General features: G+C 42.0%; 1 protein-coding gene across 6 annotated transcripts in view; it reads right to left on the bottom strand.

Moving 5' to 3' along the window:
* Positions 1–1,255: 1,255 nt before the first annotated feature.
* mcamb (melanoma cell adhesion molecule b) overlaps positions 1,256–20,888 on the bottom strand; it is a 35,263-nt gene continuing 15,630 nt past the window's right edge. Inside the window, exons 2-17 of one of the 6 annotated variants that reach the window (XM_064302943.1) lie at positions 12,682–12,806; positions 12,073–12,334; positions 11,779–11,849; positions 11,601–11,688; positions 11,069–11,251; positions 10,553–10,680; positions 10,002–10,143; positions 9,800–9,912; positions 9,409–9,550; positions 9,112–9,239; positions 8,761–8,902; positions 8,115–8,135; positions 6,702–6,737; positions 5,435–5,561; positions 4,900–5,014; positions 1,256–4,422 (exon numbers count right to left, since the gene is read on the bottom strand). In XM_064302943.1, the coding sequence (XP_064159013.1) occupies positions 4,393–4,422; positions 4,900–5,014; positions 5,435–5,561; positions 6,702–6,737; positions 8,115–8,135; positions 8,761–8,902; positions 9,112–9,239; positions 9,409–9,550; positions 9,800–9,912; positions 10,002–10,143; positions 10,553–10,680; positions 11,069–11,251; positions 11,601–11,688; positions 11,779–11,849; positions 12,073–12,334; positions 12,682–12,806 (1,853 nt within the window). In that variant the 3' untranslated portion in view covers positions 1,256–4,392. Of the gene's footprint in view, positions 4,428–4,899; positions 5,015–5,434; positions 5,562–6,701; positions 6,741–8,114; positions 8,136–8,760; positions 8,903–9,111; positions 9,240–9,408; positions 9,551–9,799; positions 9,913–10,001; positions 10,144–10,552; positions 10,681–11,068; positions 11,252–11,600; positions 11,689–11,778; positions 11,850–12,072; positions 12,335–12,681; positions 12,807–20,888 lie in introns of all 6 variants that reach the window. The other 5 variants (XM_064302942.1, XM_064302946.1, XM_064302941.1 and 2 more) reach the window with 5 other exon arrangements.

Below are 20,888 nucleotides of genomic sequence, written 5' to 3' on the forward strand. Positions count from 1 at the left end.
TTCATAACATAACATTGTCATCTTTCACATCAACTCACAGTCCACTTCTGTTATTTCATATCCACACAAGTACAGTTCACCAGATACCCCACCTCAATTACTTAACTTTTTTGGATTTTCTGATTTATTATTTACTATTAATCATTAAACATTGAACTATAAATCTCTGTTACAAACCAGGGCGGTCCAAGTGGTTGTCTTGGGTATGATTCTCTCAGCCGTGTCACTTCATGCACACTGTATAGCTGGCTAAAGACTGAGTCTTTAACAATAGATTTGTTGACTGTAAAATCTCATGTTTCTACATTTGGTCTGCTGTAAAATGTTTGTGAAATGTGTAGTTGGATGTGAAGGGTATTAAGTGTTTTTCTTAATGTCATCCCCTTAAATCTGGGGCGACCGTCTTGAATAAGTCTAATTAGTTGCTAAATTAATTTCTCTAGGTCCTATTAGAACGGATTTCTCTTTATAAATAAAATTTGATACTTCCCTGTATTATTACCTTCCTGTTTATCTCAAGTAAATAACAGTGTTATCAAAGGTTTGAGAGTGGGTTCTTAAGTGGCAAAAACCAGATCAGCCCTGTCAAGCTTAAGTAATTGTGGCTCTGAAACCAGCATATGCTAATTTTAGCTGGTTCAGTTTGCTGCAGCTCAATACTGTAGCTCAGATTCGTGTTTGCGTTGAACTAAATTTGTCAATGTTGCATTTCAACAATAATCAGCTTATTTGTAACTATGTTTTATTAATTTTACATCACATAAATGGTTAACCTCTCCAGTGCCCATAAAATACAGTCTTAAAGAACAAAAAACATAACTGTGGTAATGCTGTATCACAAAAATGTCTGTATAGTGAGATGACAGACTCTTAAGCGGCTGTTCCATTCTTCTTATCTCTGTCACAGGCTTTGTAATGTATGGTAAGAAAAGCTACTGAGGAAGACTATGACCAAAAAAGTATTAGAAGAGTATTCCCTTCCCAATACAACAAAAACGGTCATCTACAATTTTATACATGTGTATACCACCCAAAACAAGAGTTTAAAAATTAGGGTTCTGTCCATGCATCCATACATTGCTTGCATGAAAGCACATACAGAACAACAAAAATAATGGGTTTTTCCTATAGTTTCCTATAGTTCCAATTGCCAATGAATATAGTGGCTTACTAAATGTATAGCAGTCTTCTTTTATTAATAAAACTATTAAATGATTTAAAACACAAATGAATATGGGTTTAAAGAAAGACAGGGTTTCTGTTGAATAGTCATTTTTATTTGGCATAGTTTACTTCCAAAAGAATTGTGAAAACAAAATGTAAGCATCGGTTTACAAGTATTTAATTTACACACTAAATCAAAAACATTAGAAATAATAATTCAGACAACATTCCCACATATACAGGTACATATTTTCAAAACCTGATCTAAAGCGGGGAAAAACAACTAAATATGGGCAGTAGGAGGAGGTTGGTGTGCTTTAGCAGTTACATTTTTTTTTTTAATCAACAGGAATTTCTTACTCCCTTACTCCCTTAATTTTCCCCACTGATGCTTATATGTAATTTGCCATTTTTCTTCTAAATAAAAAATGTATGAGGCCACAAATATGTCCAATAACCGATCTGAGAGGGCTACACACAACACCGCGCTAAGTAATACAAAAATAATGATCTTTTTCAAATTGTAAAAAATAAAAAAAAAGGTCATAAAAATGGTGCAAATGATCCCTTCGGTCTGCAAGAATACAAATATCTCTAATACTACCAACTTCAGATTCTCAATTTTAAACTGATGTATTTTCACTGTAGATGAATCAGTTGATTGAAAGCAGTTTGGCAACAAACATAAATGAAACGTTGTCAGAGGCTTAACCACTGAATGACTTGATTTGTGTTACCGATTTACAGTTTTATTGAACTCTAAATATATACAATGTCAGAAATATTTTCTTAGGAGAACTTTTGCCATGTGATGTTTGGTATTTTCTACCATGCAGTAAGAGAACCACTCTGCAGTAATACCAAACAAGGTTCATAAAACAGGCTTAATATAAACAACCCAAACATATTTCAGTGCGCCTCACTTTTTCATGAGGGAAAAAAAAACAATGGACAAAGCGAAAGTCCCCAAGCCTTGTGCTTTCTACGTAGTACGGCCATTTCACAAAGGCAAGGTAAAGCTCACTCCTCACACTGGAATCCACAGTTATCCAGTGATTATCTACCCTGATACTTAGAGACAGTGGGAGACCTTGACAGTAGTTTATGAAGGATAATATTTTTCCATTGGCTGCTTGAATTCAGCGGGACTTTGAAACTGTTTGAGAAGACGGCACAGACCCTTCCACACAGAGCTCACTCTCTGTACATACCCTGCACAAATCTCGCATACTGTGTTGGAGGATTTTGCTGGATCTGCTTCACACACAGGCCCTGGTGCTAGAGGGCTGCAGTGTTTGTGGGTCTTTTGTACAGCTGGACACTTGAGTTCTTCATTCACTCACTTGATGTGAGTTTAGATTGGCTCCCCAATGCAGTGGAGTTATGGGATTCAGTCCTCTGACCATCTGCTTGGGAGTGTAATGGACAGTGACATCCTGGGACCTCAAAGATGGGAGAGAAACTGCACAGCACTAGACAGTGAAACCTGACCACCACCAACTAGCCACTGCGCCAACCACAACTATGACTCCTCCCACCACAATATACCCCCACACCCACCACTACCACACCCAACCGAGCCTGCAGTCACCCAAAACCATCACTATCACACCCAACCCAACCTGCAGTCACCAAGAACCGCCTCTACCACACCCAACCTAGCCTGCAGTCACCCAAAACCATCACTACCACACGCAACCTAGTCTGCAATCACCCAAAACCATCACTATCACACCAAACCCAACCTGTAGTCACCAAGAACCACCACTACCACACCCAACCCAGCCTGGAGTCACCCAAAACCATCACTATCACACCCAACCCAACCTGCAGTCACCAAGAACCGCCTCTACCACACCCAACCCAGCCTGCAGTCACCCAAAACCATCACTACCACACGCAACCTAGTCTGCAATCACCCAAAACCATCACTATCACACCAAACCCAACCTGTAGTCACCAAGAACCACCACTACCACACCCAACCCAGCCTGGAGTCACCCAAAACCATCACTACCACACCTAACCAAACCTGCATTCAGCCAGAACCACCACTACCACACCCAAACCAGTCTGCATTCAAGGGTCCCTTTACTTTAGAAGCGCAGTGAGATGCCACCATGTTTATGGCTGCTGAACTTACATCATTTTGATTTGTTAGCTGAAAGAATACCGCATGAATGTCATCGTAGGTACAAGAGATTCCAAAAAAACAAACCTGCTTAGCAATTTGTTTATTCTACAAAAAAAGACTTTGTGAGTAACAAAGTAAATATTGCAGCAAAAGCCTAAAACCCACAGCAAACATCTGACCCATGCTGGGCCACTCATTGCCTGTCTGCAGTCAATCAGAATGCAGTCTGCATATGAAAAAGAGCCCCTCTAATCACAGGCAAACAGATATACTGTGCTCATTCACAATGGAGATACTACGAAGCAAAGCCAGTGTCCTACAGTATGCTGGTCATTTTCACACCACGACAACATTCAACTTTCCCATGTCATCTCTGTGACCTCCAATGCACCAGAGACGCTCTGTCGCATCCAGATGCTAGTTTAATGGACTGTGTGTAAAATGTAAGGGTTGTTGGTTTGTGATGTGTGGTACCTGACAGGGCTCTCTGGGTTTCAGTGTAGAGACTTGCGGAGCGTGTGGGAGTGCAGGCTTACACGCCACATGCCCTCACACGCGCCTCACGCGCCTTTTACATGTCCGTCACACACCTCACACCCATGCATCTCACGCACACCTGCCACATACCTCTCACATTCCTCACATCCAACTAAACCTACCACTCTGGTGAGTTTAATACGTCATGAAAAAAAAACTGAAAAGATACATAAACTCAGAATGGCTATGGATAAAGCATGTGTTTTTAAAGGGGTTTTTTTGTTGGGTTATTTTAAATAACTAAATATATACTATATCTGTAAATTATTATCTGTAAATATATATATAATATATAATAATATATAATATTTACAGATAATGGCAGACCACCATTACCATATAATGCCGGATATGGCATTCAGGGTTAAATGATGAAAAAGAATCTTTGATGTCTAACGTTGCTTGAGTCCTGCAGTGGAGTATTCAGGGAGTTTGTGTGTGCAGCTGCACTGCCACACCCCTAGAGAAATACAAAAGCAATGGGCAATGGGGAGTATCCCAGGAAGTTCTTCATCCTACTAGGCAAATGAACCTGGATCAGCTTCCACTCATCTTCCTCACTTCTGCACATCCATGTACTGCTCGCCCTTTACTCCAGAGAAACGCAAACAACGTTACAACTCACATTCTACTCCAAAGAAACATAAACACCATTACTACTCAGCCTTTTCTGCAGAGAAACATACTCTACATTACTGCTCACATTTTACTACTGAGACAAATGCAAAATAAGAACACCAAGAAATGAAAGACTCTTCAGGGTCAGTGAGGAAGACGATGTATTTAATATAATAATACATATAATATTTAATATTGCATTATTGAACATGTTTATAATATATTGCAATATATTGCATCTGGAAATATGAAATATGTAAGGGTGTGGTGGTTTCAATATGTATATATTATTGAGGGTGTGTGAACTTTGAGCTTTCGTAAAGGTGGATGTACCTGGCTGTTAGGGGACTCCCATGAGGGTGTATGGACCTGGTCGTTAGGGGACTTCTATAAAGGTGTACAGTATGCATCTGGTTAATAGGGTGCTTCTGTGAGACTGTGCTTACCTGGTCATTAAGGGCCTTTTTCTCCCCATTGACTCCCTGTAGAAGCACAGCTTCCTCACTTTTTTCACTCTTCATCTCCATAATGATGTCATCTTTACTGGACTTCTCTGAACTACTGTAGGGACACAATTTTGCTCAACATAGCACCAGATTCTGATCCACCATAATTAGTCCACAACCATTCATTGACACCAGTTTTCCAAAATCAAACGAGAACCATGTCCCTGCTTTCAGAAAATACTTTAGATATGTTTAGTTTACACAATTTAATATATCTCACGGCCAGATACATACAGCTCTAATGAATGCAATGTAACAGCAGACTGAAATGATAATGTGATTTTCAGGACTATGAACCTCATGACTGCTCCTCAGTACCGTAAATGGGCGGTCAGTACAATTTAACGGCAGGATGTACCAGGGCACGGATGCAGTGATACTGAAGAGGCGCAGAGAGAGAGAACTTTCTCTATGACTCCTACATGATGGTACTCCCTAAAAAGGAGATAGCTCTGCTTTCTGAATGATAACTTACATGTTCTGTTTCCCTGAGCGGCCACAGGGGAGCTTTCCCTTCTTGTACAGGAAGTACAGCACACTGCCAAGGATGGCCAGCAGGAGGATGCAAATGATGATGACTGCAATGATCACGCCACTGCCCTCTAATGGAGAAAGGGGGAGGTGCAGCCACAGATTAGGGTAAATGCCACCTACACACAGCCTTCCACAGCTGGTGTTAAATAACATTTGTCTGACACTCTGCACAGAAATGCTGGGAGGCGAATGGTAGAAGGTGATGTCCTCTTAACTCCTGCAAAGCTTGGAGCATGAGGTGTAACAGGAGATCACGAGAGCCCTTTTAGGAGTCTCTTATGTTTCTGAAAAATCCTCACATGAGCATCTCACTAGCTTTGCAATCTGTGGTTTGGCATCTCATCAATTAGAAACTGAGAATTCACATCAACCTGCAAAACTCCCACCGGCAGTAGAGCTGGTACTGCCAAAAGTGTCTGGACCATGCAGGTTGTGCACATTAAGAGTATGAAGCTTCAGCACAGACTGTCTAATCTCTGATAAGACCCATTATTGTTTCTTGTAAAGCCAAGGGGGTTAGTGTCTAATTTCTGATAAAGCCCAAATGGTGAATGTGTATGTGTACAGTGCAGACATCAGCCTTTGTGCGTATGTGGGCAGTGTGTGTGTACAAGGCAGTAGTGTCCACACACCACATTATTGGCTCCCAAACAACCAATAATTTATTTTAAAATATCCCACAACATGATCAATGTTTTGAGTCATGCTGCGTCTTCATCAGGATCCTAACAAGCACGTAGCTGTTGTTGAAATGTTGATCATGTAGAGGTGAATTTTAAACTAAATTCTAGGTTATTTTGGAGCTACTAATGCCATGCACAGACTCCATTGTCTTTGTCGTAGTTGTTCCTCTGTCCTGCACCTGCATTGTTGGTTTGGATGTGCCTGTAATGGTATTTTTAGCAGTGTGCACGTGTGTAGTCATGGGTAGCTGTCAGAGATTAGCGAGTGAGACTGAGCAATGGAGTGAGTGGAAAGGTTTTGGAGCGCGGAGGGCGAGAGAGATGCAGTTGATGGACATGTTCTCGGTGGGCCCATTCTGCATGGCCTCTCCCTTCTGAAAACACGGGTTTCCCCTGATGCATTTACAGCTTACGGATGCTGCGGAGGAAGTGGCGGGGCAAGCAGGCTGAGGTGGGCGTGTCCAGGCATGCTTGCGGTGAAAGAGAGCAAGGAGGTGGGGGAGGGCCCGGAGGTAGAGTACAAACCTTTTTTAACCTTCTCCGGATATGGTGATTTGGTTACTGCTACGAGGACAAATCAGACGTGACACGGTTACGGGGGACAGAACTTTGCTTTCAGGGGATCAGAGAACAACAGGCTCACCACAGGAAGCAACTGGCCCACCACAGGAAGCAACAGGCCCACCACAGGAAGCAACAGGCCCACCACAGGAAGCAACTGGCCCACCACAGGAAGCAACAGGCCCACCACAGGAAGCAACAGGCCCACCACAGGAAGCAACAGGCCCACCACAGGAATCAACTGGCTCACCACAGGAAGCAACAGGCCCACCACAGGAAGCAACTGGGCCACCACAGGAAGCAACAGGCCCACCACAGGAAACAACAGGCCCACCACAGGAAGCAACAGGCCCACCACAGGAAGCAACAGGCTCACCACAGGAAGCAACTGGCCCACCACAGGAAGCAACTGGCTCACCATGGAAACACACTTCAGTAATGCATCACCATAGAAACACACTGAGAATGCCCCAGATGATGCTTCACTTTTAATGTAAGTCTCGATAGAAGTGGCCTGAATTGGGAAGACCCCTCTCAAAAATGACTTCATTATTTTTGGTAACAGGAGCACCTGGTTCATCTAATTTCACCAGGGAAAAAGACTGTTCTGACACATGGTGCAGTGAGAACAGAGGTAATGAGGAGGAGAGATTTTAACTAACAAGGAGGAGCGCTTTTAACATTATCACCCCACTGAATCAGAGCACACCACCTTCTGTTCAAAGGCACAGGCTGTAGCGAAATAATTCTTTACCAAGCGCTGTTCTTCAACTTCTTTGTTAACTTCGATTTGCAGTATGAAATGAGGACAAGTTTTTACTAAAAGATAGTCAGAGAATGAATTTATGAGGGCTCCCACAACAATTCAATTAAAAAAGTAAGAATCCAGAGCTTTCATCAGACAAACAAACCTTGTCTTCGACAAATCTCTTATCTATAAACTGAATTATGTAGATGTGTTAATAATTAACTTTCAGGAGTTACATTTTCCTCATAAGTACTGTTTCTATATCAGAATATTTTATAATGTGATTTCTGATATTTGATGTAAATACTATTTCTATGTAACACAAATGCTTTTGGATTTCTCGGAACTTGCATTTTCCTTTGGCTGAATTACCACCACTTTTCACAAAAATTCTGATTCCATAGTTTAGCCACTAGATCAAATAATTTTTCCTGAAGGGGAGCCTATTAAACAGAATATACCTAAGGCTGTACTGCAGAGGCTTTTTTGGGGGTTGTCGATGCCACATGCACAGTCAGAACTTCAATTAGACAACCAGAAGTACAATTACATCACAGCCGAAACTCAATTGCATTACAACCAGTACTTCAATTACTCTATAAGCAGATTACACCACAGACAGAACTTACCTTTGGAGGTGGTCAGGGGAACTGTAAAACAGAGCAGAGAGAGGAGTATGGGATTGTTACTCTGGAGTCACTCTGAAGCAATGCTAACTACCATTTGACTGTGATTTGCTGTGTTTCTAATGTTCACCAGCGGCATGCTCAGCATTTAGTGACACAGTTTAGCCCTTTAGCTTAGGATTGCATCACTGCTTAATGCCATTGCATTATCTACAAAAAAAAAATTTATTTAGCAGGATACTTTTCTATGAGTATGTCAAATGTACACAAAGGTGGGACTGTTTACTTTTTTCTGTGTGACTGGTATATAACTTGAAAATATTAACATTTTCAAGAGATAGGAAACATCCCGTATTCATAGCGATTTGAGCAAAACTGTTATTAAGCCTTGATTTTTAAATGACCAGTAAAGAGAGCCAATAATATGGCTGGTAGGTACTTATACTCGGAGCCATGTAGTATGAAGTAATTTACCATTAAAAAGTGTCTATCAACTCCCTTTAGTTGGGCTGCATTGAACTTTGTACGGAGGTTGTAATATAATGCTTGTAATTAAAATAAAGTAACGCTTCTTTGTAATGAGTCACCAGTGTGGGAACCAGTGTGGTGTCTGTACGAAGCAGAGGGAGAACCAAAGGAGATGACTCACTGGCTCTGATGTTGAATAATTTAGTGTCTGTGCCGATGTCATTGGTTGCATTGCAGGCAGCTGTGAGGTCAGAGGTTACTGTGAAGGTCACCACACTCTGGGCACCATTTGGAGTTTCTTTGTTTGACACCTCCTGCCAGTTCTGATGGACACAGAGAGGGTTCCATTATGATATCATTATCTTTAAAGCCTTGAGTATATATATATATATATATATATATATATATACACATATATTTGCACTTTGTGGATGAACTGCTCTGCGGTCCTGGACAGACACACATGGAGGACAGATATGGCTCCGTGGGTCAGACAGAAACACAACTGTCTCTCCATGTGAAGTTGGGGTACCTGGCCACCAGTTTTCTTCCAGGTGATGGTGGGTTTGGGGTACCCCCATGCCTCACAACTCAGGTTCACAGACTTCTTCACCCTCTCCTCCATGACTGTGGCTTCGGGGTCTCTGATCTCTGGGGCTCCTGGATAATGCAAAGGGACTGCATTAGCCAGATCTAATGCTATCCTCATGGCCCTTCCACACAGAGGGACGTATTCCTCCATTTAATGTAACGGTGCTCTTTTCCTCAGTTGGGGTATAGCTGTAAAATGCAGTTGTGGGGTGTGTGACAGGAAGCTGTAGGGACTCACCCTGTACTATTATGAAGGTGGAACCAGTGACCTGCAGGCCAGGTAAAGAAGGCACTGAGATCTCGCAGATGTACTCCCCGGCACTGTCGAACGTGGCATTCTGCAGGTCCAGCGTGTGCCCCTCGCCCACCTGAACGCCATCCTGGGGTAGGCACAACAGGTTTAAAGGTCAGAACACTGCATGATGCAACAGTATGAACCTCATAAATAACATTGTTCAGATCAGTAACATATTAATTTTTGAAAGGTAAAGCACAAACTAAGATTAGTACATTAAGTATAGACATGCTATACAGAACTTTGTAAAGTATAGTTTTGCATATTTTACAGCACCAATATGACCTTGCTTATAGCCAAAGGACACAGAGAGTGAAAGGGGGGTGTACCTTACCTTGTACCACACAGTCTCGGTAGGCAGGGAGGATTGGGCATTGCAAGTGGCCGTCATGTTCTCACCTTGTTCCACAACCATGTCTTTGGGGTACATCACAGCGTGATCGAGGTCTGAGGAAACACAGAGCCAATGTGAGAAGCCCCTTGTGGATTCCCTGCATGGGGTCGGAGGTCAGTGGAGTCACAGGAGTCTCACTCACGGTGTACTTGGAGATCAATTTTTCCCTCCGCCTCCACAAAACTGGCATAATCCAGGGAGTGACAGTGATATGTGCCACTGTCTGCCCGAGTCACGTCGTGTAAGGCCAGCAGGCCCAGATCCGAGGTTAAATCTTCCTCTTTCTGCAGTGGGCAAGATAGGGCAAGACAGAGAAACAGAGGACAACACAGAATCATACAGGGCCACACAGAGCAACACAGGGCAATGCCAAGTGACACAGGACCACACAGGGAGACACAGGCCAACATCAAATGGTACAGGGCCACACAAAGGAACACAGGGCCACACCAAGTGGTACAGAGCCACACAGGGGAACACAGGGCAACACAAAATGGCACAGGGCCACAAACACAGGGCAACACCGAATGGCAAAGGACAGCACAGGACCACACAGAGACACCTGCATTATTTAGTATAGTGCCACAGCTCTCACTGGCCAATACCTCCATCATCTTCAATGTTCATCTACAGTTAATGGCCATTGGTCCCATTTATTTATTATTATTGTTTGGAGGAATGGAGGTGCCTTACGCCCTCTCGCCTGAAGGTGATATCTGGAGGAGGATACCCATCAGAGCGGCACTGGATCTCCACCGTGTCCCCCTCTTTCACCAGGCCTTCTGGAGAGATCTGGACAAGCGACACACTTGAAGGTGGATCTGTGGAGCAGCCAAGCACATTGGGCTTCAGTCCTCCTGTAAGACTGCACTATAACCAAAGGAACTGGGGCCATGGAGGTAGGGAAACTCATCATTAATCTTAAAAAAAACAATAATCTTAAGATTATAAAATAAGGAAACTCACTGTAGAGTCCAATCTGTGTGAGTGACGGGTGGACTGAACCATTACATTACATTTAATTGGCAGACACTTTTATCCAAAGCGACATACAATAAGCGTATACCAAAGGCAATTGATTGGTCATTGAACCCACTACATGCTAGTAGGTGGAATCTCCACAGAACCCATGCCATACCGTCAGTGTGTTGAGTGTGTTTGGCCAGGTATGGGCTCACATGCAGAGCCTTGGGGCTCTGAGACACTCACAGTGCACAGTGATGTTGATGCGCTCCGACTCCTTCATGTTCTGCCTACCACCAGGAACAAAGTAATTGACCTCGCAGTAGAAGGAGGCATCCTTGTCCTCTTTGACCACCTTTAGCTGCAGGTCACTCTGCACGGTGAAAAGACCACTGGATTCCTGTGTCTCACGATGCCTTATGATGACCACTAGAGAATAAATCAGGGAATAAATTACAACCCGGTCTGAGATGAGAAAACAAACAAACGCATAAGAACGAATATAAGCAGAATGCTGTTCCTGCCAAATGAAAATATAAAATGTCAGAGGTCAGATTTCAGAAACCTGACAGCATAAGCATTCTCTGCAATCAGCAAAAGCCTAGCTGCACTGAACACTCCACAAATTTAGAGTCGGCGTACACATATTCCACATTGTTCACATGACTTTAAATTTGTTTTGCTAAATATTACTTACTAAAATTGTGATCAAAAAGCTGAATGAACAGTATTAATGGTTTTTTAAATTATTTTTTTCTTGTTCCCTCCAAATACTCACAGTCTTCGTCATCCTGCAGAGGGGTGTGGTCACGGTACCAGACGATGGTGGGTTTGGGGTAGCTGTTCCGGGCTTCACACTCAGCAATCTGAACGAGTGAGGGAGGGTAAGGAAATAAACTGAGATGAGATCACGTGAGCTATTAGAAGCAATATCAAACTAACAGAAGCAATGTTACCTTAGAGGGCAGTTTATTGGTGACAGAGTTGACAGAGGTTTCACCCTGAATGACTACAGTCTCTGGAGACACTGCAAAAGGAGGAAGAAAACCAACATTATGAAGGAAGGGCCAGAGGAATGATCTCCCTGCTGTTCTCAGGAACAAAGCCTGTATTCGCTCCCATTGGTCAATCTCCTGCTCCTGCTCAGTGCTGAGCTCCAGACCTCAAGCACCTTGCAGCACAGCCAGGACGTTACGATAAACGTAAGTATAAACACGGAAATCCACGAGAGCCGGGGGGGGGGGGCGTACCAAAAACCATCAGCTGGGATGTGCCCTCCTTGTTGCCAGCGGACATGGCGTTGACCTGGCAGATGTATTCCCCTTGATCGTCCAGTCGCACGTCGTCCACAACCAGCAAGATGTCCTCGATGTGAGCTGAGCCGCTCGCGGCTTCGCCGGTCCTGGACCGTTTGACGCTGATCCGGCCCTCAAAATGTGTGCTGCTATCCATGGTCTCGGCTGAGCCGTCGCTGTAGTAGATCCGCTGCCTGCTGCCACTTTTTTTTGTTACCTGAAGGTCAGAGGTCACATAGGCGGACAGGGGCTAGCCATGCAGCACAGCTTTAATCTCATGCATTGATTATTCAAAGACAAGAGTCCGTATGCAGTCTGACACACAACCCTACAGCAAAACCTTAAATCTGAGCTTGCATTTCTGTCAAATGAAGCTAAATAGCAATACTATGCCATGATAAGGATTTTATTAACTAATAATTTGATAGTCCTAATTACCAATGTACAGGAATTGTAGAGGAGCTATAAATAGACATATTGATGTAAAAGGTGGGAAGACAGCTAATTCCCCTCACTAATGATCCTGAAGCAGAGCAAAATGGAAAGTGAACAGCTCATACTCACCACAAACAACTGCACTATCACCACATCGGGCTGACCGGTAACAACACAGCGGCAAGGGATCTCTGCTCTGCTCCCGCTTTTCACCTCCACCCTGTCCTTCATGACCATGTCAACGTGAGCCCACACTGGAAACACAGAGAAACCCAATCAGCTGTGAGAACACAGAGAAACCAAATCAGCTGTGAGAACGCAGAGAAACCCAATCAGCTGTGAGAACGCAGAGAAACCCAATCAGCTGTGAGAACACAGAGAAACCCAATCAGCTGTGAGAAGGTAGAGAAACCCAATCAGCTGTGAGAACACAGAGAAACCCAATCAGCTGTGAGAACGCAGAGAAACCCAATCAGCTGTGAGAACACAAAAAAACCCAATCAGCTGTGAGAATTCAGCATGATGAAAAAAACTCCAATAGGGCTGGTAAAAAATGCATACACTGTGCAGTCTGTACGTCTTGGGACAGTGATATGATTTTTGTTGCTTTGGCTGTATACTCCCAAACATAAATTTTTTTGAAAATGCAAATCATCACTCAATCACGGTAGCAATGTTGCATGAAAAGCCGGTTGAAGGCATGGGGGAAATGGTTTCAGTAGTAAAACAGCAATGTCAGAAAATGTCATCAATGATTTGAGAGGATAAGATAATTGTTTTGTCATTCCCATTCTGGATGCAAGACTATAGTCTTATTTATTTTCTGACTTTTCCTCATATCTTCACACAGGTTTCCATGCACTTATTTCACCTTGGTTGGTAAACATGATTTCCCATCCTTCTAAATGGAAAAAATGGCATATTTCAATACCACATTTCTTCACTTTTTCTACATAAGACTTATTTTGTTGTTTTTAGGGCTAGAATGAGGTTTTATGGTTCACACTAAGGGTAGGTAGGGCTACTGTTAAGATTAGAGTTAGGAAAATGGTAACTGTTAGGGTGGGGCAAGATTAGGCTTGTGTTTAGGACCATGGGAAAGAGCTAGGGCAAGAATTAGTCTTTGATTTAGGAAAATCTTTTTCACTAGTGGGATGTAACACTATAGCATTATATATTTGCATTTATGTCACTCTGATTATTGAATAAACATCACTACCTGTCCATCTGAATAAAAAAATTGCACATTTAAATTTCTTATATTTTTGAACTCTTTGGATAAAAGACCAAATAGTTTTACCAACTACCAAAAATGTTTTACTTATTTTGCTTTTTTTTTGTCATAAATGTCTTGAAATACATTTTTATTCACTGTGGATGTTGAATTCCCATCTATCTGAATGAGAAAATTGCATATTTAAAATGTTTCTTTTTGACACTATAGTGCGTTTGTGGTTTTTCTGCCGAAACAGACTTTCATCGTAAATGTCTTCCAACACATTTTCATTCGCTGATTTCACGGTGGTTGTTGAAAAACATCCTTTGGAACAAAAACTGGCCGATTTCAAATTCTTGTTTTTTTTTTTTTTTTCCATTTCTTGGAAGGAAATCTATATACTTTATGTATGTGTATCTTGCTGTTTTTGGAGAAATGTTCATTAATTGTTCATCATAAATATCCTCAAACACATTTTCTTTTATTTATTTTATTGTGATTATGGAATAAGGATGATTTCTCATTCATGACTCAATGATTTCTCATTTCTCATTTCTCATTTACTCTGAATACATGTATTAATCCAAATGAATGCAGATTGCATCTTTCATATTAATCCTAAAGATCTTAAAGATCCTAAATAAGAATGCCAAATAGCGCTATTAAACTATATATTGCACAGGGGCACATTTTGGTTGTTTTGGCTCTATACTCCAGCACACTGGATTAGAAACAAAACAGTGTGGTTAAAGTGCAGACTATCAGCATTTAGTTGCAGTTATTCACACGCATATCGGGTGACCCATGTAGGAACTCCCGCCCGTTTTATACATAGTCCACCCTTTACTAAACTGCAGTACAGAGCTCTCTATGACTGATCCTTACATTTCTTCCATCCATTCATTATCTATACCCGTTTATCCTGGGGGGGGGGGGGTACTGGAACCTATCCCAGTGTGCATTGGGGAGAGGCAGGGATAAGCCACCAATCTATCTCAGGGCACACACACCATTCACTCAACATTCACTCACACACTCATACCTACAGGCAATTTAGTCTACAATTAGCCTACCTGCACTTCTTTGAACTGTGGAAGGAGACCGGAGTTCGCAGAGGAAACCCACGCGGAGACACGGGGAGAACATGCAAACTCCACACAGAAAGGCCCAGGATGGATTTTGAACCCAGGACCGTCTTGCTGTAAGGTAACCATGCACTGTGCCGCCCCCTTGCATTTCATGAGTGCAGTAAACAAAAACAGCACCTCTCTCCCCCGCCTGTCCTCACCCTGCTGCAGGCTAATTTGGCACGAGGGATCCTTTCCCATTACAGAAATCTGATTCTTTTTTCGCAGCATAGACACTTCCTGCACTTTAGAGCTGCTGACTCACACCATGGAAAACATCAGCTGCCCCCTACTTTTTACGGGTGGAGGGGTCATCGCTGAGATCCACATTCAGAACCATTACTCAAGCAAATTCTGCGATGATAACTGTCCACTGTGGCTCATTCAAAATCAGGTAAGCTGTATTACTACTGCTGTCAGGGGGCCCAGATGAGGCTTGAATGTGGATGCTCCATTAATCTGTTAAGAGGGAGAACATCCACTCACACTGTGTCCATAAAAACACTAAACCTCAGGCACCAACACCCCTTCTTACTCACCAGAAACAATGGACTACATTTTGCAGTTAGCCACTGCTGTCTTTGCGCTGTTGCAGAAACCAGGCTCGCTGCTATGAGACACGTCAGGGGGGTCTTACCATAAAGTTTTGACTTGATGGCAGATTGACTTGTGGAGTGCAACTTTCACCACTGTCAAGCTGTACACATAGTTTACAGGGTAAATCCAGTTTAACACACCCAGTTACCACAAATTAGCATCAACACCCAGACTACCTTGGCCTTAATTATTTGTACCAGAGGTCCACTGACAAAACATAAAAAGATAAAAATATTAATTAATTAAGAATTTAAATTAATAAAGTAATTATCTCAAATTATCTTTAAAATTTTGCTTTCACACTTCATTTCACCACACTTTTGGGCGGTTTATAATCTTAATGACAAGAGTATCCCCCATGGAAGATGGGCACTAGTGGAAGTCTGCCAGATCTGTAGTCATTTTGCTCCTCATTACTTGGCAATTCTTTTTCTGGCACTTCTTAATGGGATTTTTCGGTTTTTGGCTGTTCTTTTTAGCTGTGAGCAGTGACAGAAAGGTCCTTTGTACTACCCAGGGCTGTGATTCTGTGCCAACTTCTACTCTTTTGGTTTGGCCCATTATGTGCAGTTTGGGTCAAAATGATAGTAGATGGTAGAATTTTTTGATACATTTTTGAGAGATGAATTTCATAATCAGTGAGTAAGCCAAGGTAAATTTGGTTCTTGCTTTGTGTTTCTGTTTGTTGTTCATCATTTGCACTATTTTCTTTTTGTCTTTTGCCTATATGGTTTCTTTAAATAAAATAAGACATATAAGAATTGAGAATGTCAGTTCAGAATTATAAATATCTACCGCATGAAAACCTGGTTTCATTTTATTTTTTCACATATAAACATGGTTTATGCCCCTTATGTGTTAGGGGTATAAAAAGGGTAAAAAAGAGCCTGTTTTCTCCTGCCCATCTTGCAGTCAGTTGCTTACTCCTACTAGTCTAAGCAGTGAATGCTCAGTCTTGCCACAGCGCGCTCTAATTACCGTTAGAGGTTTAGACATTAGCTTGTGTTCACACTGAGAAAACAGAAGGTAGATACATAACATCCCCTGCTGCTGCCTCTTTGCTCAGAGTCAGTCAACATAACAAAAGCCCACAGGCCTGTTCCTGCAGCTCAATGTAGAACAAATTTTAGATAAGTGAGGAACACATATTCGCTAAGTGTGGAATGTGCTGTGTTGTAAAATCCAGAAAATAAAAGTCTTCCCCTGTATTTTGTCCCAATCAAGTGGACTTGCTGATTAGCACAATTTTTCAGGAGGCAGAAATAATTAATGAAATTGGCTGGTTGGGTTCATGGCTGGCAGAAACACACGACAGGACCTTTACTTCTGGCCCCTGGACCTTGCACCTCTGGGAATGTGTTCTGGCTCAGACCATGGCCTGGCCATGTTCAAGGTTAAAAGTAGCACGGACAGCTCTCCCTCATCACATCCCTTTTCCTTCTCCCAGTGGCTGACCTTGAATCCGAAAAACCAATTTCTAACCTGATCCCAAGACTTATATGAGAGGAAGTGAAGCTGAACCAGAATCAGCAGGTTTAATAGAAAGCACTGATCCTTCACAGGGAGTGTGCTGATCTACCCTAATGGCACATACTGCCCTGCACTGATGTAGGTAGAAATTCTAGATGCTCTTTAGTACAAATGATGGCAGACCCTAGAGTGTAATTAGGGTCAGGGTGAGGGCAAGTCATTTAAACTTCTGGTGGTGGTATAACAGAAAAGCTGTAACAATCAATGCAAAGTCTCAAGGAACTAATCGCTGAAGACCGATGTTGGTCTTTTGTTTTCCAGACCGTTTGTTATCCATAACTGGCTGAACTGGAGTTGAAGGATACTGTGTGATAATTCCCAGAACAAGTGTTAAAACCAGAACAATTCCTCAATTCCCTCTTCCTCCCTCAGATTAGTCACTGCAATGTGAGCCATTCTGGGATCTTGTGCATAAAGTACACTCCCAGGTAAGCAATTTTTTAAATGATTTTTCAAATTATCTATTTCCCAACAAGTTCAATAATGTATTACGATCCCCCATTAATATTTAAATATCTATGTTGAATTTCCCCGAAGGAAATGCATGCATGTTTATTAACAGAAAGGTCTTCATGTAACCTGCTCTACAGTGACCATTAAAGCTTTGTGGCCCAGTCAGAATTGTACAGGTCTGGTCTTCAGTTTAGGTGCTTTAATGGTTCATCTGCACACTGCTGCATCAAACGAAGAAACAAAAAACACACATCTCCAATACCTGGAATCACTCAGTCCTCTTAAGAGAAACTACAAAGTCAAATTGAGCTAGACTGTATTTAATTAGCCAATGTAAACATCTATGTAAGTTTGCACATTTGCATGCATGTGTGTATAGGGGCATGTGCGCTTGGGGGCATATGTGATTAGGGCAGGTACCATTTTTAATCTATTACACAGTGCTCTGCTCAAGGTATTTTGTATTTTGGTTTTGGTGCTGGAAGGCTGTGCCAGACTGGCTAAACAGTGAGATCAGTGAATGCCCCCTTCCCTGCCCTATACCCATTATCTGTGAATGTCCACCTCCATGTTCCCCCACCCCCTTCAGAGTCTCAACCAGCTCTTACAACTCTTTCCACCATAATTCAGGAGTTGCGCTGTAATGCAATATCTCTGTTTGCCAAAAAAAAAAAACATAAATTTTCTTTTTTTTCTCATTTAAAATGTATAGTTAAATAAGAATAACTTGTCATGGTCAAAGACATTGACATTGAAATATATGTGAGTGAGCCTCTGGTGCTTTTCACAAGGTCAGTTGTTTTTTTGCAGGTGGTCGAGTCTACCCTTTGTGCCGTGATTAATGTTCCAGAGTCACTTCTGGGGACAGCAGCTTCTGACAGGCTAAGGCAGAGCGTGAGGGGGGTCCTGGTCCCTCCAGCTGTGTGGAGAGCGCAAAGCTGAGAGCTTGGGATTCAGATGAGGTCACAGACGACGTTTAAGAGGTGAGCCACGATGGACAGAGACAGCTGGGCCCTCGCCAAACTCTCTGAAATGTCTGCGTCCGATACAACCTGATCCTCTTCCCAGGCTGACCTGCCATGCCGTCGCACAGGCGTCCGTCATCTGGCTATCCGTCAGGTGATGTGAAGGTCACTTTGGAGTCTTGGGCCACAAGAAAAAAATCCGTCTGCTGCTCCTATGCTGCCTCGCTGCTGTCTGTGAGGCTCAGACACCTGGCGCCTCATTTTTAAAAATGTTTCTGGATTTAACCATTAATGTAGTCTTAAGGTCATTTCCCAAGCTGTGCTTACGTTTGATTTATAAAAATAACTGTGACCAAAAGAAAGTTGCTTACGTTGGTTTAAAGTGCCATATCTGTGTCTTCTGCACGCATGATATATAAATCTGAAGTGATCTTCAATTTGAACTTGTGAACCTGCTTTACGATTAGCCTACCCTGTCATGTGAATGTGGCCAATGACAGTCATTTGCCTCTAAAAAAGGTTACATTTCAACATTTCTTGCACTCATCATGCCTAAAATTGTTTATCGATTAAATTGCATTCGTAAAGCACAAAGCCCACTCTGAGGATTAATTAACTTACATCTAGTATAAACTTTATGTAGAGATACAGTCATACCCACGTCAGACTGAGATTTTTTAATGACTTAGAGTTTTCTGTGTTAGCCACCATTTAAAATACAATTTGATCATAAGACCACTTTATAAATGAGACCCCTGCTTTGCATGAACTTATCTGTGAACTCACTGCAGCTCGACCATCCAAAGCATTCTGGTGATCTATGCTAAGCACCTGTAGTGCAGAGTTCAAAACTGCAGTGTCTGTGTTTAATATCTGCAATGTGGCGTTCCACAACATAATCAATCAATCAATTTTATTTTTATATGGCAGTGTTCCATGTGTTCCAGGGTGCTGAACAGTTAAAAACCTTAGCAAAATACAAACAAGGCACAGTTCCGCTCCTGAGATAAAAACACAGTTTAGAGTTCTGCAGAGCTTCTGTAATTAGTGTCTGCAGTGCACATAATTATAGTGAGATATATATCTGCTAGTTTAATTCTGGATTTCATCTTTCTTAAGCTCTGTTCAGTGGGTCATAGTTTACAATAAATGGCTCTTGGCATGAAGTCAGTTTCCCATGCGCAGTTCTCACATGAGCCGTTTTTAAAAAAAGCAAAAGCAATGACAACAAATGGAGACATGGCCATGCACCCTCAGTGAGATGTCCCTCTATTCCTGCTCCCAGAGCGCTAGTTTTCCCCCTGATTTATTTCCCATGTTTCTAAAGAAAATGTCTCTGGAGGGGGCATTTTACATTCAGGAAAAGAATAACAACAACAGTCGAGACAGATAAAAATCGGGGATTTTCCCTTTAATATATCACTTTGAAGAAAGTAACCTATAAATTACCTTCAGACACACAGGATCTATTATGGGAACATGGGGTCTATTTTGGGAATGTGGAATTTCTGGGAGCGAGTCCTGGCCGTGGTGGCTCCAGCTCCATGGATAGCATCATGCGCAATATTTGGAAGCCACCACTTTCACCAGTGAGATAAAATCGGAATGGCTCGCAGCTTTTCTGTTGCTCCTTGGAAACAGAAAGAGTAACTCTCTCACATAGCAGACACACATCTGATTGCTCAGATTTACAACAAAAAAATAGAGGTAGTACACAATAAAAGGCACAGAGTCTTCACCCAACGGTTTAAGGAACGTGACACTGTTAATATCTTGCCTTCCTGTTACCACATTTGAACCCAAATGAGCAGTTATGAGATATTCTGGAATGACGTGTGAGAAAGAATTTCCCACTTCCATCACCGACGTATGAGTTGATTGTCTTTTTCATGAAAGGATGTCTTTGTATTTGTGTTCCTCCTGTAAAATTATGGGCACTGGTAGACTATGTTTGGGAGGAAATACTTTCTTGAATAAAAATGATTCATACATGTAGTGCATGTTATATTGTCATTTCTCAAGTTACAAAATTATTCTTAATAGTCAAACAGTCTCAACAGACACTCCCTTGCCAGACTTCCTGGCAGCAAATGCACAGTCTAGAACGGATCAATGCTGATGGACACTGAGACATGGTAAAGAGTGTGAGCGCTTCGGAGTGTGTGTACACATATGTATGTATGAGTGGGGCAAAGCTAACAAGAATATTACATTGTAATGGAAGGTAAAAAGAGACAACGTGCTTTATAGTGGAGTGACAAAAGTGTGCAGTGTGCTGATGCTACACCAAAATGCTACATCAAAACAGCATTTTATATCATTTAACACTATGCCAAATCTGCGTAATAATGGCTGCCTTCCACTTTTAAATAATCTTCATTAGATATACATGTATGACCTCTTCTCAATTGTACCATTATATTGAATACAGAATATTTTTACACAAGC

The sequence above is a fragment of the Anguilla rostrata genome, chromosome 12, assembly GCF_018555375.3.
Source record: "Anguilla rostrata isolate EN2019 chromosome 12, ASM1855537v3, whole genome shotgun sequence".
NCBI lineage: Eukaryota > Metazoa > Chordata > Actinopteri > Anguilliformes > Anguillidae > Anguilla > Anguilla rostrata.